Source organism: Anolis sagrei, chromosome 12 (assembly GCF_037176765.1).
Source record: "Anolis sagrei isolate rAnoSag1 chromosome 12, rAnoSag1.mat, whole genome shotgun sequence".
Classification (NCBI taxonomy): domain Eukaryota; kingdom Metazoa; phylum Chordata; class Lepidosauria; order Squamata; family Dactyloidae; genus Anolis; species Anolis sagrei.
Window position 1 is genome coordinate 22823192 of NC_090032.1, and position 24951 is coordinate 22848142.

Genomic DNA, 24951 nt, shown 5'->3' on the forward strand with positions numbered 1-24951 from the left:
TAATATATACTATTCTCCCGTGGTCCGGCAATAAGGAGGAACGCTCCATGGAAACCAAATAATTGCAAAATCTCTTTTATTGAGCACCTGAGTTTCCATCTCTTTGGGACATTGTGAAGACCAAACCTGGAGAAACCAATCTTGTGACCCATCTGCGGGGAGGTCGAGGTGTCCCCTGCCCCCCCCCCCCCCGCCCCTCAGGAAAGGCGCAGGACGCAGTCGGTCTCCGGGTAGGGGGGCAGTCGGAGGCCGTACTTCTCCTCCAGGGCCTTGGGCACAAAGCGGCCCCCCAGGAAGTGGTAGCGGCCCCCAAAGTGCTTGGCCGCCATCTTGGGGGCCGTCAGCGAGATCAGGAGGTCCGGCTGGATGCCCTCCGGGTGCCCCTTCTCCACGTCCCAGCCTGAAAAACACAGGGCGCATCGTTAGTACTGGTATGAGTCCTGCATCTCCCAATGACAGTCTACATTATTATTATTATTGTTATTATTTATTTATTTATTTATTTATTTATTTATTTACAGCGCTTATATGCCACCCTTCTCACCCCGAAGGGGACTCAGAGCGGCTTACAAAATATATTTTCATACAATATATTATATTATTAGCATAGTACAATATCAGTATATATTACTATATTGCACTATACAATTATATTGTAATATTATTAGTAATATTACATGTAATTAAATATATAATTATAATTATAATATTGAATTATTATTACTAGTATTATTGTAGTCATAGAGATGAGGAGGTCTGGCTGAATGACCTCCGGAGGCCCTTTCTCCATGTTCCTGCCTGCAAACCACAGGATAAATTAGTATTATTAGTATTGCTATTATTGTCATTTTTATTATTGTTATGGAGTTTACATTATAACTATAATTGAGTCCACATTATTATTATTATTATTATTATTATTACTATTACTATTATTATTATTATTATTATTATTATTATTATGGAGTTTACATTATAACTATAATTGGGTCTACATTACTATTATTATTATTATTATTATTATTATGGAGTTTACATTATAACTATAATTTCATCTACATTATTGTTGTTGTTCTGCTATCTTTTCAATGCCAATGGGAACCATGGGTATATTAAGAAATTATTATTATTATTGCCTGCATTATTATTATTATTCCTGCATCTCTCAAGCCCAATTACTAATATTATTATTATTATTGTAATCAGCAAGATGAGGTCTGGCTGGATGCTCTTTCTCCAGGTCCCAGCCTGCAAAGCACTATTATTAGCATTGTTATTATTATTGTCATTATTACTATTATGGAGTTACAAGTATAACTATAATTGAGTCTACATTATTATTGTTGTTATTATTATTATTATTATTAATCTGCTATCTCCCAATCCCAATGGGAACCATGTGTTTACTAAGGGTCTATATTATTATTATTATTATTATTATTATTATTATTATTATTATTCCAATCCCAATGGGGGCCATAGGTTCACTCAGCTTCTATATTATTATTATTATTATTATTATTATTACAAAAGCTGAGTGCACCTGTGTCCCTCTTTGGGATTGGAAGACTGTAGACTCAATAATAGTAGTAGTAGTAGTAGTAGTAGTAATAATAATAATAATAATAATCTCCTTAGTAAACCCAAAATAATAATAAAGTAATCTTTAGTAAACCCATAATAATGATAATATAACAGACCCTTAGTAAATACATAATAATAATAATAATAATAATATATGGCTACCATTGGGAATGGAAGACTGTAGACTCAATAATAATAATACCCTCAGTAAACCCATAATAATAATAGTAATAATAATAAAGTAATAAATCTTTAGTAAACCCATAATAATGATAATAATATAATAGACCCTTAGTAAATGCATAATAATAATAATAATAATAATAATAATAATAATGATGATAATATCATACAGAACACTCCCATGGATATACTATAGTAAACCCAAAATAATAACATAATAGACCCTTAGTAAACCCATTATTATTATTATTATTATTACTACTACTATTACTATTAAGCCTCCCTCTCCCAATCCCATTGGGCACCCTAGGTTCACTGAGTGTCCTTATTATTACTAGTACTACTACTACTACTGTTATTATTATTCCTGCCCCTCCCCACCCAAGGGGGGCCTCGGGTTGACCGAGCGCCTACTGTGCGTGACCCGTATGCGAATGACACAGGAGACGGGCTGACCGGAGGGGATGTCGATGCTGGCGATGGGGAGGGTGACCTTCTCCAGGACGCCGAGGATGCCCGCAAAGGGCTCTCGGACGGCCCCCTGGAAGCTGAAGCCAAAGATGGCGTCCACCACCAGCCCGTACAGCTCGTCTATGAGCCCCGCCTGCAAAGGGAGAGAGAGAGGGAGAGGGAGACAGATAGGGGGTCCCCCAAATCCCAACCCAACCCAACCCCTTCCCCTCTGCTCCATTCGATCCCCCCCAGCAGAGGGCCAGCCGGCCGCCTTCCTTCCTCACCTCGGGGGGGAACTCGGGCAGGAAGGGGATGTCCATCTTCTGGCACTGAGTGACCAGCCCTTCGAAAAGGGCCTTGGAGGGACGCTTCGGGTAATGCACCGTCGGCTCATAGCCCTGCAAAGCGAGACAACAACAACAACAACAATAACAATAATAATATAAGGACCCCACCGTGGCCCAGCATTTCCTACCAGAAACATCCCAGTGTTCCTTCCTCTCTCCCCATGGGTGTGGAATTTGCATGATCCCGCCCACTGCCTCCCCCATAACCCTTTGGGAGGAGGGTGGACCATGGATGATGGGACTTGCAGTACCTTGACTCACTTCACTTCCTGAGGCAGTGATATTAAAATAACACTAAAAATAATGATTGTAACGATAATAGTAATAACTAATAATAAATAGCAAAAATAATAGTGATAATGATCGTAATAAAGACAATACATAAAAATAATGACTGCAATAATGCCATTAAAATAATACTAAAATAATACTAAAATAAAATAATACTAAAATAATAAATACTAAATAAAATAAATAAATAAATACTAAAATAAATAAATAAATACTAAAATAAAATAATACTAAATAATAGTAAACATAATAGTAAATATAATAGTAAATATAATGAATTATAAATAAGAGCAAAAATAATAGTAATAATTATAAATAGGAGCAAAAATAATAGTGATAATGAACATAATGATAATACATAAAAATAATGACTACATTAATGATATAAAAATAATACTAAAATAATAGTAAAAACAATGATCTTAACGATAAATAAGAGCAAAAATAGTGATAATGAATGTAATAAAGGTAATACATAAAAATAATGACTGCAATAATGATATTAAAATAATCCTAAAATAATAGTAAATATAATGATCGTAACGATAATAGTAATAATTATAAATAATAGCAAAAAATAATAGTGATAATGATTGTAGTGATAATGAACGTAATAATGATAATACATAAAAATAATAATGACTACAATAATGATATTAAAATAATACTAAAATAATGATCTTAATAGTAATAATAATTGTAATAATGATAAATAAGAGCAAAAATAATAATAGTGATAATGATCGTAATAATAATATATAGAAATAATAATGACTGCAGTAATGATATTAAGTTAAAATAATAGTAAATATAATAATTGTAATGATAATAGTAATAATTGTAATAATGATAAATAAGAGCAAAAATAATAATAGTGATAATGATCGTAATAATAATAGTACACAAAAATAATAATGACTGCAATAATGATATTAAATAAAAATAATAATAAAAATAATAATTGTAATGATAATAGTAATAATAATTGTAATAATGATAAATAAGAGGAAAAATAATAGTGATAATGAACATAATAAAGATAAAACAAAATAATGACTGCAATGATATTAAAATAATAGTAAAAATAATGATCATAACGATAATAGTAATAACTGTATTAATAATAGCAAAAATAAGTAATGAATGTAATAATACATAAAAATAATGACTACAATAATGATATTAAAATAATCCTAAAATAACAGTAAATATAATGATCATAATAATAGTAATAATTGTAGTAATTATAAATAATAGCAAAAATAATAGTGATAATGATTGTAATAAAAACAATACATAAAAATAATAATGACTACAATAATGATATTAAAATAATACTAAAATAATTGTAATAATAATTGTAATAATGATAAATAATCGCAAAAATAATAATAATGATAATTTAAAATAAAATAATAGTAAAAATAATTATCATAATAATAATAGTAATAATGATAAATAATAGTGATAATGATCATAATAATGATAATATTGATGATAATAGTAATAGTACTAATAAGGGGGACTCACAAACATCTTGAGGTGTCGTGCGCAGACCAGCCCGTCTCCTCCGTTGTTTCCGGGGCCGCAGACGACCAGAACGGCCGGAGGGCTGGACGCAAAGGAGCCCACCGGGTAGGCCTGCAAGGAAGGGGAGGAAAGGAAAGGGGCTCAGTGGGCATGGAGGTCATATAAGGACCGCCCCTTCCTTCCTCCCTCCCTCCTTTCCTGCAGCAGGGAGTTCCGCAGGTAGCCCCCCCCCTCCAGCCTGACCATGGCGATGGCGGTGGCGCAGCTGAGTCCGGCCAGCTCCATCAACTGGTCCACGCTGAACTTGTAGGACTCAAAGAGCTCCTGGTCCAGCGCCTGCGCCTCCTTCTGCCTGCCGTCCAACAACAACAACAACAACAACACAACCGTCAGCATCCTCGGAAATAATCACAACGTAAAGGTAAAGGTTTCCCCCCCACATTACCTCCAGTCGTGCCCAAGCATTTCGAGAAATAGAGGATATAATTTACATTAAAATAAAAAGACACAGCAATGAGTTATTAATAAAAATGAAATAAATAATATAAAATAATAATCTATAAAGAATAAAATAAATAACAAAATTAATAATCTATAATGAATAATAAGTAATAATCTATAAGAAATTATAAAATAAATATAATCTACACTGAACAATGCAAATAAATAATATATAATCTATAATGAAAATAAAATAAATAAATGATATAAAAATAATAATAATCTACAATGAATAATAAAATATACGTAATCTACAATGGATAACAAAATAAATAAATGTAAAATAAATAGTAATCTGTAATTAATAACTAAATAAATAAATAATATGGAATAAATATAATAATCTACAGTGAATAATAGAATAAATAATACAAAATTAATGTATCATGAACAATAATATAAAATAATAATTAAATAATATATAGTCTATAATGATTCAAAAATATAAAATAAATATAATTATAATTAATAATAATAATAAATAAATAATGTAAAATAAATAGTAATCTTTAACTAATAATAAAATAAATGATATGAAATAACAATGAATAATGAAATAAATAATATAAAACAATAATTATAATGAACAATAAAATTAATATAAATAAAATAAGTAATATAAAGTAATGAATAATAAATAATGTGAAATAAAAAGTAATTTTTAAGATAAAATAAATAATATGAAATAAATATATTCTACGGTGAATAATGAAATAAATAATATAAAACAATAAAAGCAATACAAATTAAATAAATAATATACAAACTGCAATTAATAATTAAATAATATAAAATAAATAATCTACAATGAATAATAACATAAATAATATGAAATAGATAGAAAATATTAGAAATAATATAAAATTAATAATCTATCATGAATAAAATAAATGATATAAAACAAATAATTATAATGAACAATAAAATTAATACAAATGAAACAATATAAAATAATCTATAATGAATAATAAAAGAAATAAATAATATGGAATAAATACAATATTCTACACTGAATAATGAAATAAATAATATAAAAAATAATTAGAATGAAAAATAAAATAAATAATATAAAATAATCTATGATGAGTAATAAATTAATATGAAGTAAATATAATATTCTACACTGAATAATGAAATACATAATATAAAATGAATAATTATAATGAACAATAAAATTAATATAAATAAAATAAATAATATAAAATAGTCTTTAATGAAAATAAATAAATAATGTAAAATAATAAATAATAAAATAAATAACATGAAGTAAATATAATATTTTATAGTGAATCATGAAATAAATAATATAAGACAAATACCGGTAATTATAATGAACAATAAAATTAATACAAATAAATAATATAAAATAAATAATAATCTATAACGAATAATAAAATAAATAATGTAAAATAATCACCTACAATGAATAATAAATAAAATGAAATAAATATAGAAAATATTAGAAATAATAGAAATTAATAATGAAATAAATAATATAAAACAAACAATAAAATTAATACAAATAAAATAAATAATATAAAATAATCTGTAATTAATAATTTAATAAATAATGTAAAATAAATAATCTACAGTGAATAATAAAATAAATAAATAATATGAAATATAGAAAATATTAGAAATAATAGAAAATTAATAATCTATCATGAACAATAAAGTAAATAATATAAAATAAATATAGTTATAATGAGTCATAAAATAAATAAAACGAATAATAATCTAAACGAACGACAAATCAGTAAAAAGCAGGAGATTGATGCTAGGCCTGCCTGCCTAGTCTGCGCATGCGCAGTGCCCTCTCCCTCGCTCGCTCACCCGAGCAACTTGGGCCCGGCCATAGAGGAGACGGTGGCGGCGGCGGGAGCGGCCCGGCAGGAGGGTGCCGGAAGTGTCTTGGCCCAGGGGCCCCTCTTTCCGGAGCAGCGCTGCGCCCAGCCAGGCCCCCTGTGGGCGAGGAGGAGGCCCAGGCCCAGCAGCCGCGCCCCGCCGCCCAACCACATCCGGGGATCCTCCTCTTTGCTTCCGCCTTCCGGACTTCCCTCGGAGGGGCGCATGCGCAAGCAGGAGCGAGGCTTCGTCCACACCCAAGGCATCCTGGGAGATGTAGTCTTTCCGCCTTCCCCACGGAGGAACGCATGCGCAAACTAGAACGAGGCGTAGGCCACACACAGGCGCCTCCCAAAGCATCCTGGGAGGTGTAGTCTGCGGCAGGCGCCGGCCCGCTTTGCGCACAGCGGGAGGGAGGCCTCGCGGGACTACAACTCCCAGGGCGCTCAGGAAAAGGAAAAAGGAACTCCTGCAACCAGAAGGAAGCCAACCCGCCTCAGTTTAAAAACCTCCATTCTAGTATTACAACTATTATCCCAGGTCATTAAGACTAATTAATGTTATTATACTTTATACTGTCACATTTCCTATGTTTTATTATTCTATATTATTTTACATAAGTATTTTACGTCATTTTATATTATTATATTATTTTATATTAATTTTATTATGTTTCAATAATTTTATTCTGTTTTATTCTAATTTATACCATTTTATGAATACAATATATTATGTTTATATTATTATCTTTTATATCATTCTATATTTTATTTTATTATATTAATTGCATTTTATATTATTATATTATTTTATATTTATTAAATTATGTTCCATTATATTATATAATTTTATTAATTTTATTTTGTTTTATTCTGTTATACCGTTTTATTATTATGTTTATATTACTCTTTATATTATCCATTTTATATTATTTTATTATTTTATTATATTATGTTTCACTATTTTATATTAATTGTATTCTGCTTTTTTCTATTTTATACCATTTTATTATTACAATATATTTATATTACTCTTATTTTATATTATCTTTTATATCATTTTATTATTTTATTTTATTAAATTAATTGTAGTTTATTTTATCTTATTATTTTATCATATTATTTTATATTTATTTTGTTTTATTATATTTCATTATATTATATTAATTTTATTCTGCTTTATTCTATATTATATTATTTTATTTTATACCATTTTATTATTACAATATATGTTTATATTACTCTTATTTTATATTTATATTATCTTTTACCTGATTTTATATAATTTGTATTAATTTTATTTTATTATATTTTACTATATTAATTTTATTCTGTTTTATTCTATATTATATTATTATAATATTTCCTATTCTATGTTATTATTTTATATCATTTAATTTATATTATATATTTTATGTTAATATAATATTATATCTTATAATAATATGATTATTATTAATATAATAATATTGTTATATTTACTATTCTATATTCTTATTTTAAATAAATTTAGTATTTTATATTATGTGAAAATTTTATATTGATTTATGCAATCCTTTTGATACGTAATCAATCAATCAATAAATATCAATATTATTTTATATTAATATAATAATAATAATAATAATAATAATAATAATAATAGTAAAACTTTATATGTTACCCAGGGAAACTCAGGGCAGTTTCCAACAAAGGATGGCAAACATTCAATGCCATAATAAACAAGAGAAGCAAAACAAGCTAAATCAAAACAGTAAACAAACACATCAATACAAACGTACAGTCACTTGCCAAAAAAGTAAATAATTAAATAGATGTCGTAGATCTAAATCAATCATGCTTACAGCAAAATAAAAATCTAATCCACTAAAATGCATTAAAATGAATGATTTACAGCCGTCAACAGAGTCAGGTTGAGTCGCCTGTTTCCATATTATTCTATATTTTATATTATATTTTATTACTATATCGTTTGCAGGCCGTCTTCAAGGGCCGCCCCACGTCGAGTGCATTGCAGTAATCCAATCTGGATGTAACCAAGGTGTGGACCATCATGGTCAAGTCAGGCTTTGCGAGGCACGGTTGCAGCTGGCACACCAGTTTGAACTGGGCAGAGAAGGCCCTCCTGGTCACCGACCACACCTGAGCATGGATGTCCACTGCTGAGTCCCGGAGGAGCCCAGGCCGCGGAGGGGGACCCCTTCCGTCCAGCACAGGCTGTCACCCGAGGCCCCCGATCGGCCTCCCAATTGACCAGGAGGACCTCTGTCCTGTCTGGACTGACCCTCAGCTTGTTGGCCCTCCAGGACATCCCAGTGGCCAGGTGAGATTCTGGAGACCAGTTCCCAACTCTGGTCTTTTGGCGCTTAATTGGTAATAGGGTTTCCAACACACACACACACACACAACCCCAGTGGAACAGACTTAAAAAAAACCCAAAACACACAATATATATATATATATACACACACTCATATACATATACACATGCACACATTCATACACACACACACATATACATATAGAAAAGCACACACATATACACAATATGCATGTACACATATAAACATGCAAATATATACACACTTCTATATATACATACATACACATGCACAGACATATACACATACATACACACAAACATGCATATAGACAAGTACACACATATACACAATATGCATGTACAAACATAAACACACAAATACACAAATATATACACACACATATACATACATACACATGCACAGACATATACATATACACAATATGCATGTACACATATAAACACACAAATACACGCATACATATATACACACACACATATATACACACACACATATATACACCCCCCACATACATTTATACACAAATATATATATATATACACAAACACACATATATGCACAAATATATACACACACAAAACACATATATACAGACTGGGCCACAGCAACGCGTGGCAGGGGACGGCTAGTGTATATGTATATATGTTCATGTCAAGAGCGACTTGAGAAACTGCCAAGTTGCTTCTGGTGTGAGAGAATTGGCCGTCTGCAAGGATATTGCCCGGATGTTTTGATGTTTTTCCCATCCTTGTGGGAGGCTTCTCTCACGTCCCCTTTGCATGGGAAGCTGGAGCTGACAGAGGGAGCTCATCCGCACTCTCCCCAGATTCGAACCTCCAACCTGTCGGTCTTCAGTCTTGCCGGCACAGGGGTTGGACCACTGGAGGCACTTTATTTTAGATCAAAATTCATATTTTATATTATTATAAAATATATTATATGTTATATAAAATACTATAAAATATATATTTTTATATTATTGTTATATATTATTATATTTGGATTACTGTTGTTTTATTTTATTATTTTACATATATTTAGAGGTGGGAGCCCATTAGAGACCATCCAGTCCAATGCATTCATCCTGCCAGGCAGGAGGATCACCACTTGATCCCTCCCAACAGATGGCCATCCAGCCTCAGCTACCATAATGATGATAATTATTAGAAACTTTTTCCGGAAGATACAGGGTTTTATTGATTCCGCATCCCTGTTTTTGTCCTCCAGCATCCGGTGCCTCGGATCCGCTCCGGGTTTTAATCCGAACAGGATTGGCTAGGATCCGTAAGGGAGGCCGATCTGATGGACAGCTGACTGCAAGGCCCGCCTCCTTCCTTCTCGAGAAGGTCATGACCTTTCTTTGGGTCACATGACAGCGCAGACGGCGGATCTCAGCCCCTCTCGCCAGTTCCTTGGGGTCAAAACAGGTAATAATAATAATAGTAATAATAATAATAATGGAATAACAATGTAATAATAATAACAACAACAATAACAATAATAATGTAATAATAATGTAATAACAATGTAATAATAATCATAATGTAAAAGCAATGTAATAATAATAATAACAATAATAATGTAATAATCTAATAGTAATAATAATAACAATAATAATAATGTAGTAATAATAATATCACTATATTATTATAATAATGTAATAATGTATATTAATAATAATGTAGCTAATAACAATGTAATAATAATAATTATAATGCCAATGATAATAATAATAATAATGTAATGATACCAATAATAGTTATAATGTAATAATAGTAATATCAGTACATTATTATAATAATGTAATAATGTATATTAATAATAATGTAGCTAATAACAATGTAATAGTAATAACAATTATAATGCCAATGATAATAATAATAATAATAACGTAATGATACCAATAATAGTAATAATGTAATAATAATAATAATAATATCACTATATTATAATAATAATAATGTAATAATGTATATTAATAATAATGTAATAACAATGTAATAATAATAACAATTATAATGCCAATGATAATAATAATAATATCATAATGATACCAATAATAGTAATAATGTAATTATAATAATATCAGTACATTATTATAATAATGTAACAATGTATATTAATAATAATGTAGCTAATAACAATGTAATAGTAATAACAATTATAATGCCAATGATGATAATAATAATAATAACGTAATGATACCAATAATAGTAATAATGTAATAATAATAATATCAGTACATTTTTATAATAATGTCATAATGTATATTAATAATAATGTAGCAATAATATAATAATTACAATGTAATGATACCAACAATAGTAATAATGTAATAATAACATCATTGTATTATTATGTAATAAAGTATAATTATAATGTAACAATATAATAATAATGATGTAATATACCAATAATAATGTAATAATAATAATGTAATAGTAATAATGTAATAATAGCAATACCAATAATAATGTAAATACAAATGCTAATAACAGAATAATAATATTAATAATATAATAAAATAATAATTACAATATAATAATACCATTAATAATAATAATAATAATAATGCAATGAACCAATCGTTTTACCAATAATAATACTGTAATGATACCAACAATAGTAATAATGTAATAATAACATCATTGTGTCATTATGTAATAAAGTATAATTATAATGTAACAATATAATAATAATAATAATGTACCAATAATGTATTAATAATGTAATAGTAATAATGTAATAATAACATCATTGTGTCATTATGTAATAAAGTATAATTATAATGTAACAATATAATAATAATAATAATAATAATGTACCAATAATGTATTAATAATGTAATAGTAATAATGTAATAATAACATCATTGTGTCATTATGTAATAAAGTATAATTATAATGTAACAATATAATAATAATAATAATAATAATAATAATAATGTACCAATAATGTATTAATAATGTAATAGTAATAATGTAATAATAACATCATTGTATCATTATGTAATAAAGTATAATGTAACAATATAATAATAATGTAATATGTCAATTTATTTATTTTTATTTTATTTAAATAAAATAAAATAAATGCCAATAATAATGTAATAGTAATAATGTAATAATAGCAATACCAATGGTAATAATGTAAATACAAATGCTAATAATTGAATAATAGTATTAATAATATAATAAAGCAGGAAAGGCCTGCAAGGTTCCCCCTCCCTGGGGCCCGGACTAGATGACCTCAGGGAGCCCCTTTCCCATTTGTGGGCAGCAAATGACCCTCTCTTTCCCTCCTCTTCCCATCGTCCACAGGGCTCCTCACCTGCCCCACCTTGGGCTCCGTCCGAGGGTCTCGTCTCTGGCCGGAATGGCCTCTCCGTTGGGGACCCCATTTGGCCCTTGACCTGAAGGGAAACGAGGGAAGGGAGGGGCCATGAACCATCACCACCTTCCCAGGTCCCCTTCAACCTCTTAGGGTCCCCCCTGCCAAGTTCGGACTAGAACCCAAAGCGGATCGTCTCACCTGAGGCTCTGTGTCCGCACTGGTGGGGCCTCAGGCCCACGCCATCCTTCCGGGCTGCTCCCCTCCATTGTGGGGCCCAGTGGGGCATCCCGGAGCACCTAGACCCAAGAAACAGCATCCCCATTACTATTGTTTATTTGTTTGTTTGTTTGTTTATTTTTCTCCCGCTTTTCTCCCACGGGTCGGATGCAAAGCAGGGGGGGCATGGCTGAAAGCAAAAATAAAAATATAATATATTCTTATGGTTATTATTATTATTGTTTTACATATTTTGTTATTTTATATCATTATTTTCTATTATATTTATATTATTAATATATCATACATTACTAGTCGGATTGTGTTTTACATTATTTTACATATTCTGTTATTTTATATCGTTATTTTTTTATTATATTTATCTTATTAATATATCAATATAATATATATTACTAGTTGGATCATGTTTTACGTTATTTTACATATTTTGTTATTTTATATCGTTATTTTCTATTATATTTATCTTATTAATATATCAATATAATATATATTACTCGCCGAATCATGTTTACATTATTTTACATATTTTCTATTACATTTATATTATTACTATATCAATATAATATATATTACTAGCCGGATCGTGTTTTACATTATTTTACATATTTTACAATATTAATTCTTAAAATTTCTTTTTCCTGTAGGAGAGAATAAATTAATAATATAATAATAATAATTTCTTACCATTTTTCTTTTGGAAGTAAATGATATTAATAACAATAGTAATTCTTACAATTTCTCTTTCTTTTAGGAGAGAATAAATTCATATAATAAATATAGCATTTAATTAAGTGCTATAACAATGTGGTAAAGATGACTGGAATGGAACAAGGAATATGAGATTGGTTATGATTCCACTATGAGACGAAGCGGATTATTTAGTGTAACTTTATAATTGTTGTATTGTTAATATATTGTTCTGTAATTCCCTTTTGTAAATTGCCTTTTTATGTATGTTGTACACCGCCATGAGTCGCCCTAAAGGGCTGAGAATGGCGGTTAACAAATGCACCAAATAAATAAATAAATAAATATAATAATAATAATAATAATTTCTTACCATTTTTCTTTTAGAAGTAAATAATACATAAATGATATCTAATATTTTATTAATAACAATAGTAATTCATAACATTTTCCTTTTAAGAGAGAGAATATATTATTATTATTATTATTATTATAATATAATAATAATAATAATAATAATAATAATAATAATAATAATAATAATGGTGTTGGCAGAAAGGCCATTCTAATTTGGTTTTTGGATTATGTGAATCCCAGAAACGAACATTACATTTTTATTTCTATAGATATATAGATTATACATTAATATACGATATATATTATTTATTTATTTATTATATTATTATGTTATATTATGTTATATTTATTTATTATATTATTATGTTTTATTATCTATCCTGTTATATTCATTTTTTTCAAATATATTTTTATTGGTTTTCTTAGAATACATCAATACTTTCAATACTCTTATATTTCATTCTTAATTCATTACATCAACTATAAGTGTATATATATCTTATATAAATATAATATATATGTGAAAAATAAAAAATATGAAATATCCTGTTCTATTCATTATCATTATTTTATATTATGTTCATTATTATTCTTATCTTTATATTTTTTTATTTATTGTGTGTATAAATATAATAGTTATAATAATAATGCTAGTAATTCTTCCCCTTTCTTTTAAGAGAGAATAAATTAATAATAATATTATAATAATAATTTCTTACCATTTTTCTTTTCGAAGTAAATAATACATAAATGATATCTAGTATTTTATAAATAATAATAGTAATTCCTAAAATTTTCCTTTTAAGAGAGAGAATATATTATTATTATTATTATATAATAATAATAATAATGAATATAAAATAATGATAACAAACATTACATTTTTATTTCTATAGATATATAGATTATACATTAATATATCATACGATATATATTATATTATTATGTTGTACTATCTATTCTGTTCTATTCTTTTTTTTCAAATATATTTTTATTGGTTTTCTTAGAATACATCAATACTTTCAATACTCTTATATTTCATCCTTAATTCATTACATCAACTATAAGTGTATATATATCTTATATAAATAAAAAATAAAAAATATTAAATATCCTGTTATATTCATCATTATTATTTTATATTGTTCATTATTATTATTATTATTATTATTATTATTATTATTATCTGTATCATTATTTTATATTATGTTCATTATTATTATTCTTATCTGGGCAGAGACCGCTCGGTTCCTCTTCCGAGGTGACCCTTCCCTGGAACTGACCCTTGGCTCGCATGGGGTGCGATGGGCAGGAAGCCCTTCTTGTTCCGCTGCGGCGACGAAGGCGATGCTGATGAGGCGTCTAAGCGGGCCAGGCTGGCGGTCATTGGGGAGCGATGCTGGAAAGAAGAGATGAACGAAAGCACGAATCGGTGGGAGACAAGACAGAAAGGTCACAGAAACAAAGGTACGGTCCATCACTCACTTGGGGGTCAGTGGGCAGGGTGTGATTGGGAGTGGTCATCGAAAGCTTGGCTTGGAGGGCCTCCGTCAACCGGCCCACGATCCGCTCCTGCTCCGCCCCCGAAGCGTCCTGAAAGGTAAACGACGACAACAACAACAGACATGTTTGTGGTGGAAGCTCTCTTTCTTGTGTGTCCTGCGCCCCGTTATCTTGTGCTGCTGACCTGGGTCTTGGCAAGCAGGGCTAGGGCTTGTTGGTAGGCAGCGGTAGCTCGTTGGGGGTCCCCCAGGAGGAGGCGCGTGGACCCCAGACCCTCGCAGGAGCGGACCTGGCCACGCAGGTCGCCTAGTGGAGGTGGGGGGGGGGGTAGAGAGAGAGGTTGGGAGAGAGGGGGGCATCATCCGGAGGGGCTCTCAGGGCCGGACCCCCCCCCCTCACATACCTCCCTTCTCCAGGGAGGCCCCTCACCTGCATCCCGGAAGGCCTGCAGGGCGTGCAGGTAGGCCTCCCCGGTCTCCTCGTGGGGGAGAGAGAGAAGTTGGGAGAGAGGGGGGGCATCATCCGGAGGGGCTCCTAGGGCCCGATCCCCCTCCACATACCTCCCCCCCCCCCAGGGAGGCCCCATACCTGCGCCCCGGAAGGCCTGCAGGGTGTGCAGGTAGGCCTTCCCGGTCTCCTCGTGGGGGGGGGAGATAGAGAGGTTGGGAGAGAGGAGGGGCATCATCTGGAGGGGCTTTCAGGGCCCGACCCCCCCCCACATCCCCCCCCCCCCGGGAGGCCCCTCACCTGCATCCCGGAAGGCCTGCAGGGCGTGCAGGTAGGCCTCCCCGGCTTCCTCGTGGGCCCCCAAGGCCGACAGCGCCTGGCCCAGGTTGGCAAAGCACTGGCCCTGACCACCACGCTCCCCCAGCGCACCTGCACAAAGGGGTTCCCACACCATTATTTTCCCACCAATGTTTTGCAAACAACTAGATCACATTTCCCACCAATATTTTCAAATTATCCCCCGCCCCTAATATTTTGTACATAATTATTCCCCCCCAATATTTTGCAAATATTTTCCCCAAAATACTGCAAGTCATCAAATTATATTATTTTGCAAATAATTCCAATGATGGGACTATGCCCCCCCCCCCCCAATATTTTGCAAATAATCAAATAATATTTCCCATCAATATTTTCAAATTATTCCCCCTCCTCGCCAATATCCCCCCCAATTATTTGACAAACAATTCCAATGATAGGACCATGTTTCTCACCAATATTTTGCAAACAACCAGATCATATTTCCTATCAATATTTTCAAATAATTTCCCTCACCCAATATTTTGCAAATAATTATTTTCCACCAATATTTTGCAAATAATATTTCTACCAATATTTTGCAAATATTTCCCCCCAATATTTTGCAAATAATCCTCTTTTTCACCAATATCCCCCCCCCCCGATATTTTGCAAGTGATCCAATCCCGCATTTCTCCCCGCGGGGGGGGGGGGGGGTGTCCCTACTGACTGTGGAGGTCGGCAGCCTTGCGGTGGAGCCCGAGGGCGGAGTGGTATCTCTGGAGGGCGTTGTGGGCGGCCCCCAGGTTCTGCAGGGCGGAGGCCTCCAAGGCCCGGGCCCCTCCGCCGGCCCCATCTCCCTCCGCTTGCAGGAAGGAGAGCGCCTTCGCAAAGCTCTCGGCCGCCAAGGAGAAGATGCGCAGCTGGGAGAAGCCCAGGCCGATCTCCAGGTGGAGCTTCCCTGCAAAAGGGGAAACACAACAGATACACGTCAACATCGGACCCGGTCGGTTTGGACCTCTCGATTGCGGCGGAATGAAATTCACGCGCAGTTCACATTTTACCAGTCTTGCCGGAGAAAGAAAATATGCCACACAGACGATCAATAAAGAACAAGCAACATATATACAATCATGTCAACAGTTGCATTGACTCAAAGTGGTCTTCATGTGTCCACGTGGAAGATCTCTTTCCTGCAACTCATGAAGCAAGAACTCAAGCTCGGTCTCTCTTCTAGATCCTGCGAAATTCACGGTTTGCCAGTCTTGCCGGAGAAAGAAAATATGCCACACAGACGATCAATAAAGAACAAGCAACATATATACAATCATGTCAACAGTTGCATTGACTCAAAATGGTCTTCATGTGTCCACGTGGAAGATCTCTTTCCTGCAACTCATGAAGAAGAACTCAAGCTCGTTCTCTCTTCTAGATCCTGCACAGCTCAAACCTAAAAATGTAACTGTTCCCAAAACTCCCAGGCTCGGCTAGCTCCCCAGGCTTAGCCCAACCAAGCAGCTTTGTGCTTTGCATTTTTCGGTTAACACACTCACCAACTGATTTTTTACATGCCCTAACATAGATTAGCCCGGTGTTCCTGCCTTCCTCTTATTTATTTATTTATTTATTTGTTTGTTTGTTTGTTTGTTTACTTCACTTGTATACTGCTTTTCCGCCAGTGACGAGGGACTCAGAGCGGTTTCCATATTATATTGTATTATATTATTATTATTAGGTTTATCATATTGCTATAATATAATATAACATTATATTATAATATTATAATAGTATATCCATGGGAGACTTCTGTATAATGTTATATTATTGAATTTATTATTTTATTGCTATATTATATTATAATATTATATTATATTATAATAGTATATCCATGAGAGACTTCTGTATAATATAATATTATATTATTAGATTTATTATTATATCGCTATAATATTGTATAATAATAATATAATAGTATATCCATGGGAGACTTCTGTATAATATTATATTATTAGATTTATTATTATATCGCTATAATGTAATATTATATAATAATGTTATAATAGTATATCCATGGGAGACTTCTGTATAATATAATATTATATTATTAGATTTATTATTATATCGTTATAATATAATATTGTATAATAATATTATAATAGTATATCCATGGTAGACTTCTATATAATATAATATAATTAGATTTATTATAATATCACTATAATATAATATTATATAATATTGTAATAGTATATCCATGGGAGTCTTCTGTATTATATTATATTATATTATTAGATTTATTATTATATCGCTATAATATAATATTATATAATAATATTGTAATAGTATGTCCATGGGAGACTTCTGTATAATGTTCTATTATTAGATTTATCATTATATCGCTATAACATAATATAATAATATTATAATAGTATATCCATGGGAGACTAATATTATATTATTATATTTATTGATATATTGCTATATTATAATATAATATAATATTATAATAGTATATTCATGGGAGTCATCTGTATAATATTATATTATATTATTAGATTTATTATTATATTGCTATAATATAATATTATATAATAATATTATAATAGTATATCCATGGGAGACTAATATTATATTATTAGATTTATTATTATATCGCTGTAATATAATATTATATAATATTCTAATAGTATATCCATGGGAGTCTTCTGTATAATATTATATTATATGATTAGATTTATTATTATATCGCTATAATATAATATTGTATAATAATATTGTAATAGTATATCCAAAGGGAGACTTCTGTATAATATTATATTATTAGATTTATTATTATATCACTATAACATAATATTATATAATAATATTATAATAGTATATCCATGGGAGTCTTCTGTATAATATAATATAATATAATATAATATAATATAATATAATATAATATAATATATTTAGGTTTATTATTAAATCGCTATAATATAATATTGTATAATAATATTATAATAATACATCCATGGGAGACTAATATAATATTACTAGATTTATTATTATATCGCTATAAAATAATATTATATAATAATATTCTAATAGTATACCCATGGGAGACTTCTGTATAATATTATATTATATTATTAGATTTATTATTATATCACTATACTATAATATTATATAATATTCTAATAGTATATCCATGGGAGATTAATATTATATTATTAGATTTATTATTATATTGCTATAATATAAAATTATAGAATAATATTAGAATAGTATATCCATGGGAGTCTTCTGTTTAATATAAAATTATTAGGTTTATCATTATATTGCTATAATATTATATTATATTATATTATAATGGTAAAATAGTATATCCATGGGAGACTTCTGTATGTTATATTATTAGATTTATTATTATATTGCTATGTTATATTATAATATAATATAATATTATAATAGTATATTCATGGGAGTCTTCTGTATAATATTATATTATATTATTAAATTTATTATTATATCGCTATAATATAATATTATATAGTAATATTATAATAATACCCACGGGATACTTCTTTATAATATTATATTATTAGATTTATTATTATATCGCTAAACTATAATAGTATAATAATATATCCATGGGAAACTTCTGAAATATGATATCTTAATATATTATAGCAATATAATAATAAATCTAATAATATTATAGTATTAGATTTATTATATTGGTATAATGTATTACAATAACATATTTCATTATAATATATTAGTATATCCATGGGAAACTTCTGTATAATTTAATGTTCTTATACTATGTGATTATGTTAGGTTATTATACTTATTATAAGTCTATCCAAGTATAATATTAAACTAGGGCAAGCCTACCCCGCAGGGCCTTGTTCCGGATGGCCTCGCACAGCTGCCGCCCCTCGTGCAACACGCCCGCCACTTCGCCCTCCTCCTCCTCCTCCTCCTTGCGCAACACGAGCCGGATGGCTTCTCCGAGGGCCGCGGCCACTTCCTCCTCCGGCCCCCCGGCCATTGAGACGGCCTTTGCAGCCTCCAGGAAACACCGGGCGGCGGGGGTCTCGTCACCCATGGCCGCGAGGCACTGTCCCATCTTGACCCCGGCTCCGGCCTCGCTCTGGGCTCGGACGCGGCGGTATTGGGCCTGGGCTTCCCGGAAGGCGTCCAGGGCTTGACCGAAGTGGCCTAAGCCTTGTTGGGCCACCCCGATGTTGAAGAAGAGGTCGCCCGAAGGGTCGTCGGTCATCGCCCGGGCCTCGAGGAGCAGGGGCAGGCCTTTACCCGGCTTCCCGGCCTGGACGTAAGCCGCCCCGAGGTTGAGGGTGCACGTCCGTCGGACCGAGAGGTTGCCCGTGTCGGAAGAAAGGGATAACGCTTTCCTGAAGCAGGACAAGGCCTTCCTGTTGTGGCCGGACATCAAGGCTCGGTGGCCGGATGCCGTCAGGGTCTCCACCTCGACCTCGGGTGGCTCCCCTTCGGCCGGACGTTCGTTTTGGGCCTTCTTCCGGACCGGCTTCTCCTTGCCGTTCTGCTGGGAAGTTTCCTCCAAAGCCATCCGCCTGAGAAGGAAGAGTTCAATGGAGCCCGTATAGGAATAGGATACTAATAATAGTAATAATAGTAATAATAATAATAATAATAATAATAATAATAATAAATAATTTGTAATCTCTCTGAGCATCCCATAGCATTGAGCCACAGCCATTCAATGATACTAATAACATCAATCATAACAATTAATAATAATAATAATAATAAGGAAGAGTGCAACGGAGCCCGTATAGGAATAGGATATTAATAATAGTAATAATAATGACAATAATAAATGATTTGTAATCTCTCTCACAACTCCCAGCATCCCATAGCACTGAGCCACAGCCATTCAATGATACTAATAACATCAATCATAACAGTAATAATAATAATAATAATAATAATAATAAGGAAGAGTGCAACGGAGCCCGTATAGGAATAGGATATTAATAATTGTAATAATAGTAATAATTCTTTGTAATCTCTTCAAATTCTATGAGTAACTCTAATAATAATAATAATAATAATAATAATAATTGTAGCCTAATAATAATAATAATTCTTTGTCATCTCTTCCAACTCTATAGTCTGTAACTCTAATAATGATAGAAATAGTAATAATTGTAGCCTAATAATAATAATAGTAATAATAATAATAATAATAATTCTTTGTCATCTCTTCCAACTCCATAATAGTAATAATAATAGTAATAGTAATAATTGTAGCCTAATAATAATAATAATAATAATTCTTTGTCATCTCTTCCAACTCTGAGTCCATAATAATAATAATAATAATAGTAATAGTAATAATTGTAGCCTAATAATAATAATAATAATAATAATTCTTTGTCATCTCTTCCAACTCTATGAGTCCATAATAATAATAATAATAATAATAATAATAGTAATCATTGTAGCCTAATAATAATAATAGTAATAATAATAATAATAATTCTTTGTCATCTCTTCCAACTCTATGAGTCCATAATAATAATAATAATAGTAATAGTAATCATTGTAGCCTAATAATAATAATTATTATTATTATTATTTGTCATCTCTTCCAACTCTATGAGTCCATAATAATAATAATAATAGTAATCATTGCAGCCTTATTGTAGCCTTCTTCTTCTTATTATTATTATTATTTGTAGTCTCTTCCAACTCTTATGAGTCTAGTAACAACAACAACAACAATAATAGAGGACTCACCCGGAGAGATCCTTCCCTAAATCCCTTGGAGAATTAGCCACGCTCTGATGTGTCCAGGCTCTCTTTGCCGCTCTTCCCAAGTTTCCCGGGACCTTTCCCAAACCGGTGCCTTTTAGTATTCCCAACCCTTTTGCAGAGGGTCCAGCTTGCCTGGCATTTCAAGTCACCTATATTTAATGCAAGGAGGAGGAGGAGGAAGGCATGTTTTGCTCCCAATTCCCGGGGAAAGAAGGAAGGAAGGAAGGATGATGGCCAGGGGGGATCGGTTTCCCATCTCCATGGCAACCAGGTAGGCGTCCTCTCCTCTCCGGTGGGTCTCGGGTTGCGCTTCTGAAGGAAAGGTGACTCTTTGCCGAATCAAATCCTCAAACCACATTTTCCATCAATATTTTGCAGTTTTTCAAAACATATTTTCCCCTAATATTTTCCCCAATATTTTGCAAATAATCAACTTATATTTTCAACTATTATTTTGCAAATAAATCATATTGTGCAAATAATCAAATCATATTTTCCCCTTCCCCAAATATTTTGCAATTTTCCAAGTCATATTTTCCTCTAATATTTCTCCCAATATTTTGCAGATAATCAAATCATATTTTCCCCTCCCCCCAATATTTTGCAATTTTCCAAATCATATTCTCCTCTAATATTTCCCCCAATATTTTGCAAATAATCAAATTATATTTGCCACTATTACACTGCAAATAAATCATATTTTTCCCCGCAATATTGTGCAAATAATCCAATTATATTTTCCACTATTATTTTGCAAATAAATCATTCTCACATCACAGTGTCAAAACTATCTTCAAGATCTTCTGTATAGTCTCACCAACTTCTCTCTCTTCAGCTTCTGTTAGGTCGCTGCCATCTTTGTTTTTAAGACCCATCCAACCTCACTCCTCAGGACGTCTGGTTCTAATTCCCTCACCACAACGTCAAAACTATCCTCGATATTATTATGATTCCTATAGAGATCTTCTGTATAGTCTCGCCATCTTCTCTTGATCTCTTCAGCTTCTGTTAGGTCGCCGCCATCTTTGTTTTTAAAACCCATCCAACCTCACTCCTCAGGATGTCTGGTTCTAATTCACTCACCACGCTATCCTCGGTACTATTCTCCTTCCTATCTTTGTTTCTTATGCCAATTTTCGCCTGAAATTTACCTCCGATGTTTCTAATTTTCTGGAAAAGGTCTTTTGTCCTTCCAAATTGTTCGATAGGAAGTTCTGGATCTGAACTACAGTCAGGCCCAGGTCTTGTTTTGAAGCTCCAGCAGAGCAACCAGGTAACGATTCTTTGCAAACAATCAAATTACATTGGATATACTTTCCTTAAAAATTGTACTTGGGAATGTATTCGTGCAAAATAGGATGGGATGATTTGCAAAATCCCAAATGAGGCTCAGAGAGAGGAAGATAAGAGACTCGAAGCGAAAGCAAAACCAATTTCTGAGCGCTTGAGAGATGCCTTAACGAGGAGATAAAAGTCTCAAGGACAGGATATGTAGTCAGATGAAGCATCAGTTGGAATCAAGTCAAGTTCTCGTCCTTGTTTCTTGGAAGCTTTGCTTGGAAAGATTCATGCCTTTGTCTCACGGTTTTGATTCTTGGATTCTATGATTTATATTCATGCCTTGGATTCATGTTTCCTAGTTTCTTGGATTTGATTGGAGAAGTTTTTGCCTTTGTTTTTCATGGACTTTAATGGACTATTACGCTAGACGAATTTGTTCCTGCTTATCTTCCTACCTAATTGGATTTACCTATTCCATTAAAGTGCTGTTTTACTTTACCTCTTTTTAATTATCTTCAATAAAGTCAAGTTCTCGTCCTTGTTTCTTGGAAGCTTTGCTTGGAAAGATTCATGCCTTTGTCTCAATGTTTTGGTTCTTGGCTTCTGTTTCCTGGTTTCTTGGATTTGATTGGAGAAGATTTCGCCTTTGTTTTTCATGGACTTTGATGGACTAATTCCCTGGACTAATTTGTTCCTGCTTATCTTCCTACCTCATTGGATTTACCTATTCCTTTAAAGTGCTTTTTTACTTTACTGCTTTTTAATTATCTTCAGTAAAGGGATTGTTGGTGCAAAATAGGATGGGATGCTCTGCAAAATCCCAAATGAGAGAAGAATGTTCTTTGAGGAGGACATATCATAAAGGGAAGTGGGGCAGACATCACTCCTCCTCCTTTTGGGGACGAGCTATATACAGTTTTGGTTTCTCGATCTGAGGTCTGAATAGGAAGCGGCTGCACAATGGGGCCTTTCCTGCTTGCCTTGGTGGCTCTGCTTGCAGGTAAGCCTCCGCTCCTTTGAGAGAATGCATCACCTTGAAAGATAGGGCAGGAAGGGGTCCCCCAAAGGCCATCTAGTCCAGCCCCGGAGGGCAAGAGAACCCTGCAATGGGGCAATGTGTTTGTTGCTACTTAATAACAACAACAACAACAACAACAACAACAACAACAACAATAATAATAATAATATATTCTAATAATAATCCTACATTCTCTTCCTGAACTTCCTGAATCATAATATAATTATTATTTAGTATTATTACACTATTGTTTTGGGCTTGGCCTCATGTTAACCGCCCCGAGTCCCCTTTGGGGAGATGGTGGCGGGCTATTATTATTGCTATTATTATTATTTTATATTATTGTGGGTTATTATTATTGCTATTATTATTATTATATTATAATATGATTTCCTGATTATAATATAATAATGGATATATTATTGCAGTTTTGCTAACATTATGATTATATTGGAGATCAGAACCGCCCCTTCTATCCTGACATTCAGGAAGCAGGTGAAGACGTGGTTATGGAGACAGGCATTCGACGAGTGAGCCAACACCCTGAGATATGGATGGAAGATGATGATGAGCAACGATTTTAGTGTGACGACTGACCATTGTAGTTTTGAATATATTTGCTGTTTTAATGTTTTACTGTAATATGTATTATGATGTTTTATTGATCGTATGCGATATTATGGTTGGAAACCAGTCTGAGTCCCTCAAGAGAGGTGAGAAGGCCGGGATACAAAACTTTTAAATAAATAAATAAATAAATAAATATAATATAAGTTCAACTAATTATATTATATTATATTATTGCAGGTTATTTTTATTGCTATTATTATAATTATAATTATATTATAATATGATTTCCTGGTTATAATGAATATATTATTGCAGTATTGCTAACATCATGATTATCTATCTATATAAAAATGCTC

The 24951-nt window shown here is 32.1% G+C and overlaps 3 protein-coding genes and 1 long non-coding RNA gene across 8 annotated transcripts in view; 1 reads left to right on the forward strand and 3 right to left on the reverse strand.

Moving 5' to 3' along the window:
- Window positions 1–61: 61 nt before the first annotated feature.
- On the reverse strand, window positions 62–6976 carry NAXE (NAD(P)HX epimerase). The gene is made up of 6 exons (XM_060757809.2): window positions 6723–6976; window positions 4632–4740; window positions 4389–4499; window positions 2505–2618; window positions 2224–2371; window positions 62–400 (listed from the first exon to the last, which is right to left on the reverse strand). Exons 1-6 carry the CDS (start codon window positions 6959–6961, stop codon window positions 198–200), a joined length of 924 nt encoding a protein of 307 aa, XP_060613792.2. The 5' UTR covers window positions 6962–6976; the 3' UTR covers window positions 62–197.
- A 3453-nt stretch (window positions 6977–10429) lies between these two features.
- Window positions 10430–24951, forward strand: part of LOC132764444 (T-lymphocyte surface antigen Ly-9-like) — a 44082-nt gene continuing 29560 nt past the window's right edge. For all 5 annotated transcript variants that reach the window (XM_067472606.1, XM_067472604.1, XM_067472607.1 and 2 more), the window contains exons 1-2: window positions 10430–10505; window positions 14930–15159. In XM_067472606.1, the coding sequence (XP_067328707.1) occupies window positions 14997–15159 (163 nt within the window). In that variant the 5' untranslated portion in view covers window positions 10430–10505; window positions 14930–14996. The remainder of the gene's footprint in view (window positions 10506–14929; window positions 15160–24951) is intronic.
- LOC137097729 (uncharacterized) lies at window positions 14980–15505 on the reverse strand. The gene is made up of 3 exons (XR_010910405.1): window positions 15380–15505; window positions 15178–15285; window positions 14980–15091 (listed from the first exon to the last, which is right to left on the reverse strand). It is a non-coding gene; the product is annotated as an uncharacterized lncRNA (long non-coding RNA).
- Window positions 15893–20704, reverse strand: TTC24 (tetratricopeptide repeat domain 24). The gene is made up of 3 exons (XM_067472650.1): window positions 19819–20704; window positions 16670–16900; window positions 15893–16071 (listed from the first exon to the last, which is right to left on the reverse strand). The coding sequence occupies exons 1-3, from the start codon at window positions 20663–20665 to the stop codon at window positions 15893–15895; spliced, it is 1257 nt and encodes a 418-aa protein (XP_067328751.1). The 5' UTR covers window positions 20666–20704.

What these genes read in the sequence shown, in the direction of transcription:
- NAXE (XM_060757809.2), bottom strand. Translation starts at nt 6,961, where the DNA reads ATGCGCCCCTCCGAGGGAAGTCCGGAAGGCGGAAGCAAAGAGGAGGAT. An exon ending in GCGCCACCGCCATCGCCATG is followed by an intron (nt 4,500 to 4,631) that starts GTCAGGCTGGAG and finishes CCTTCCTTGCAG; the next exon opens with GCCTACCCGGTGGGCTCCTT. An exon ending in CACGACACCTCAAGATGTTT is followed by an intron (nt 2,619 to 4,388) that starts GTGAGTCCCCCT and finishes CTCGCTTTGCAG; the next exon opens with GGCTATGAGCCGACGGTGCA.
- TTC24 (XM_067472650.1), bottom strand. Translation starts at nt 20,665, where the DNA reads ATGGCTGTGGCTCAATGCTATGGGATGCTCAGAGAGATTACAAATTAT. An exon ending in CCGGAACAAGGCCCTGCGGG is followed by an intron (nt 16,901 to 19,818) that starts GTAGGCTTGCCC and finishes CCCCTTTTGCAG; the next exon opens with GGAAGCTCCACCTGGAGATC. An exon ending in CAAGGCTGCCGACCTCCACA is followed by an intron (nt 16,072 to 16,669) that starts GTCAGTAGGGAC and finishes CCCTTTGTGCAG; the next exon opens with GTGCGCTGGGGGAGCGTGGT.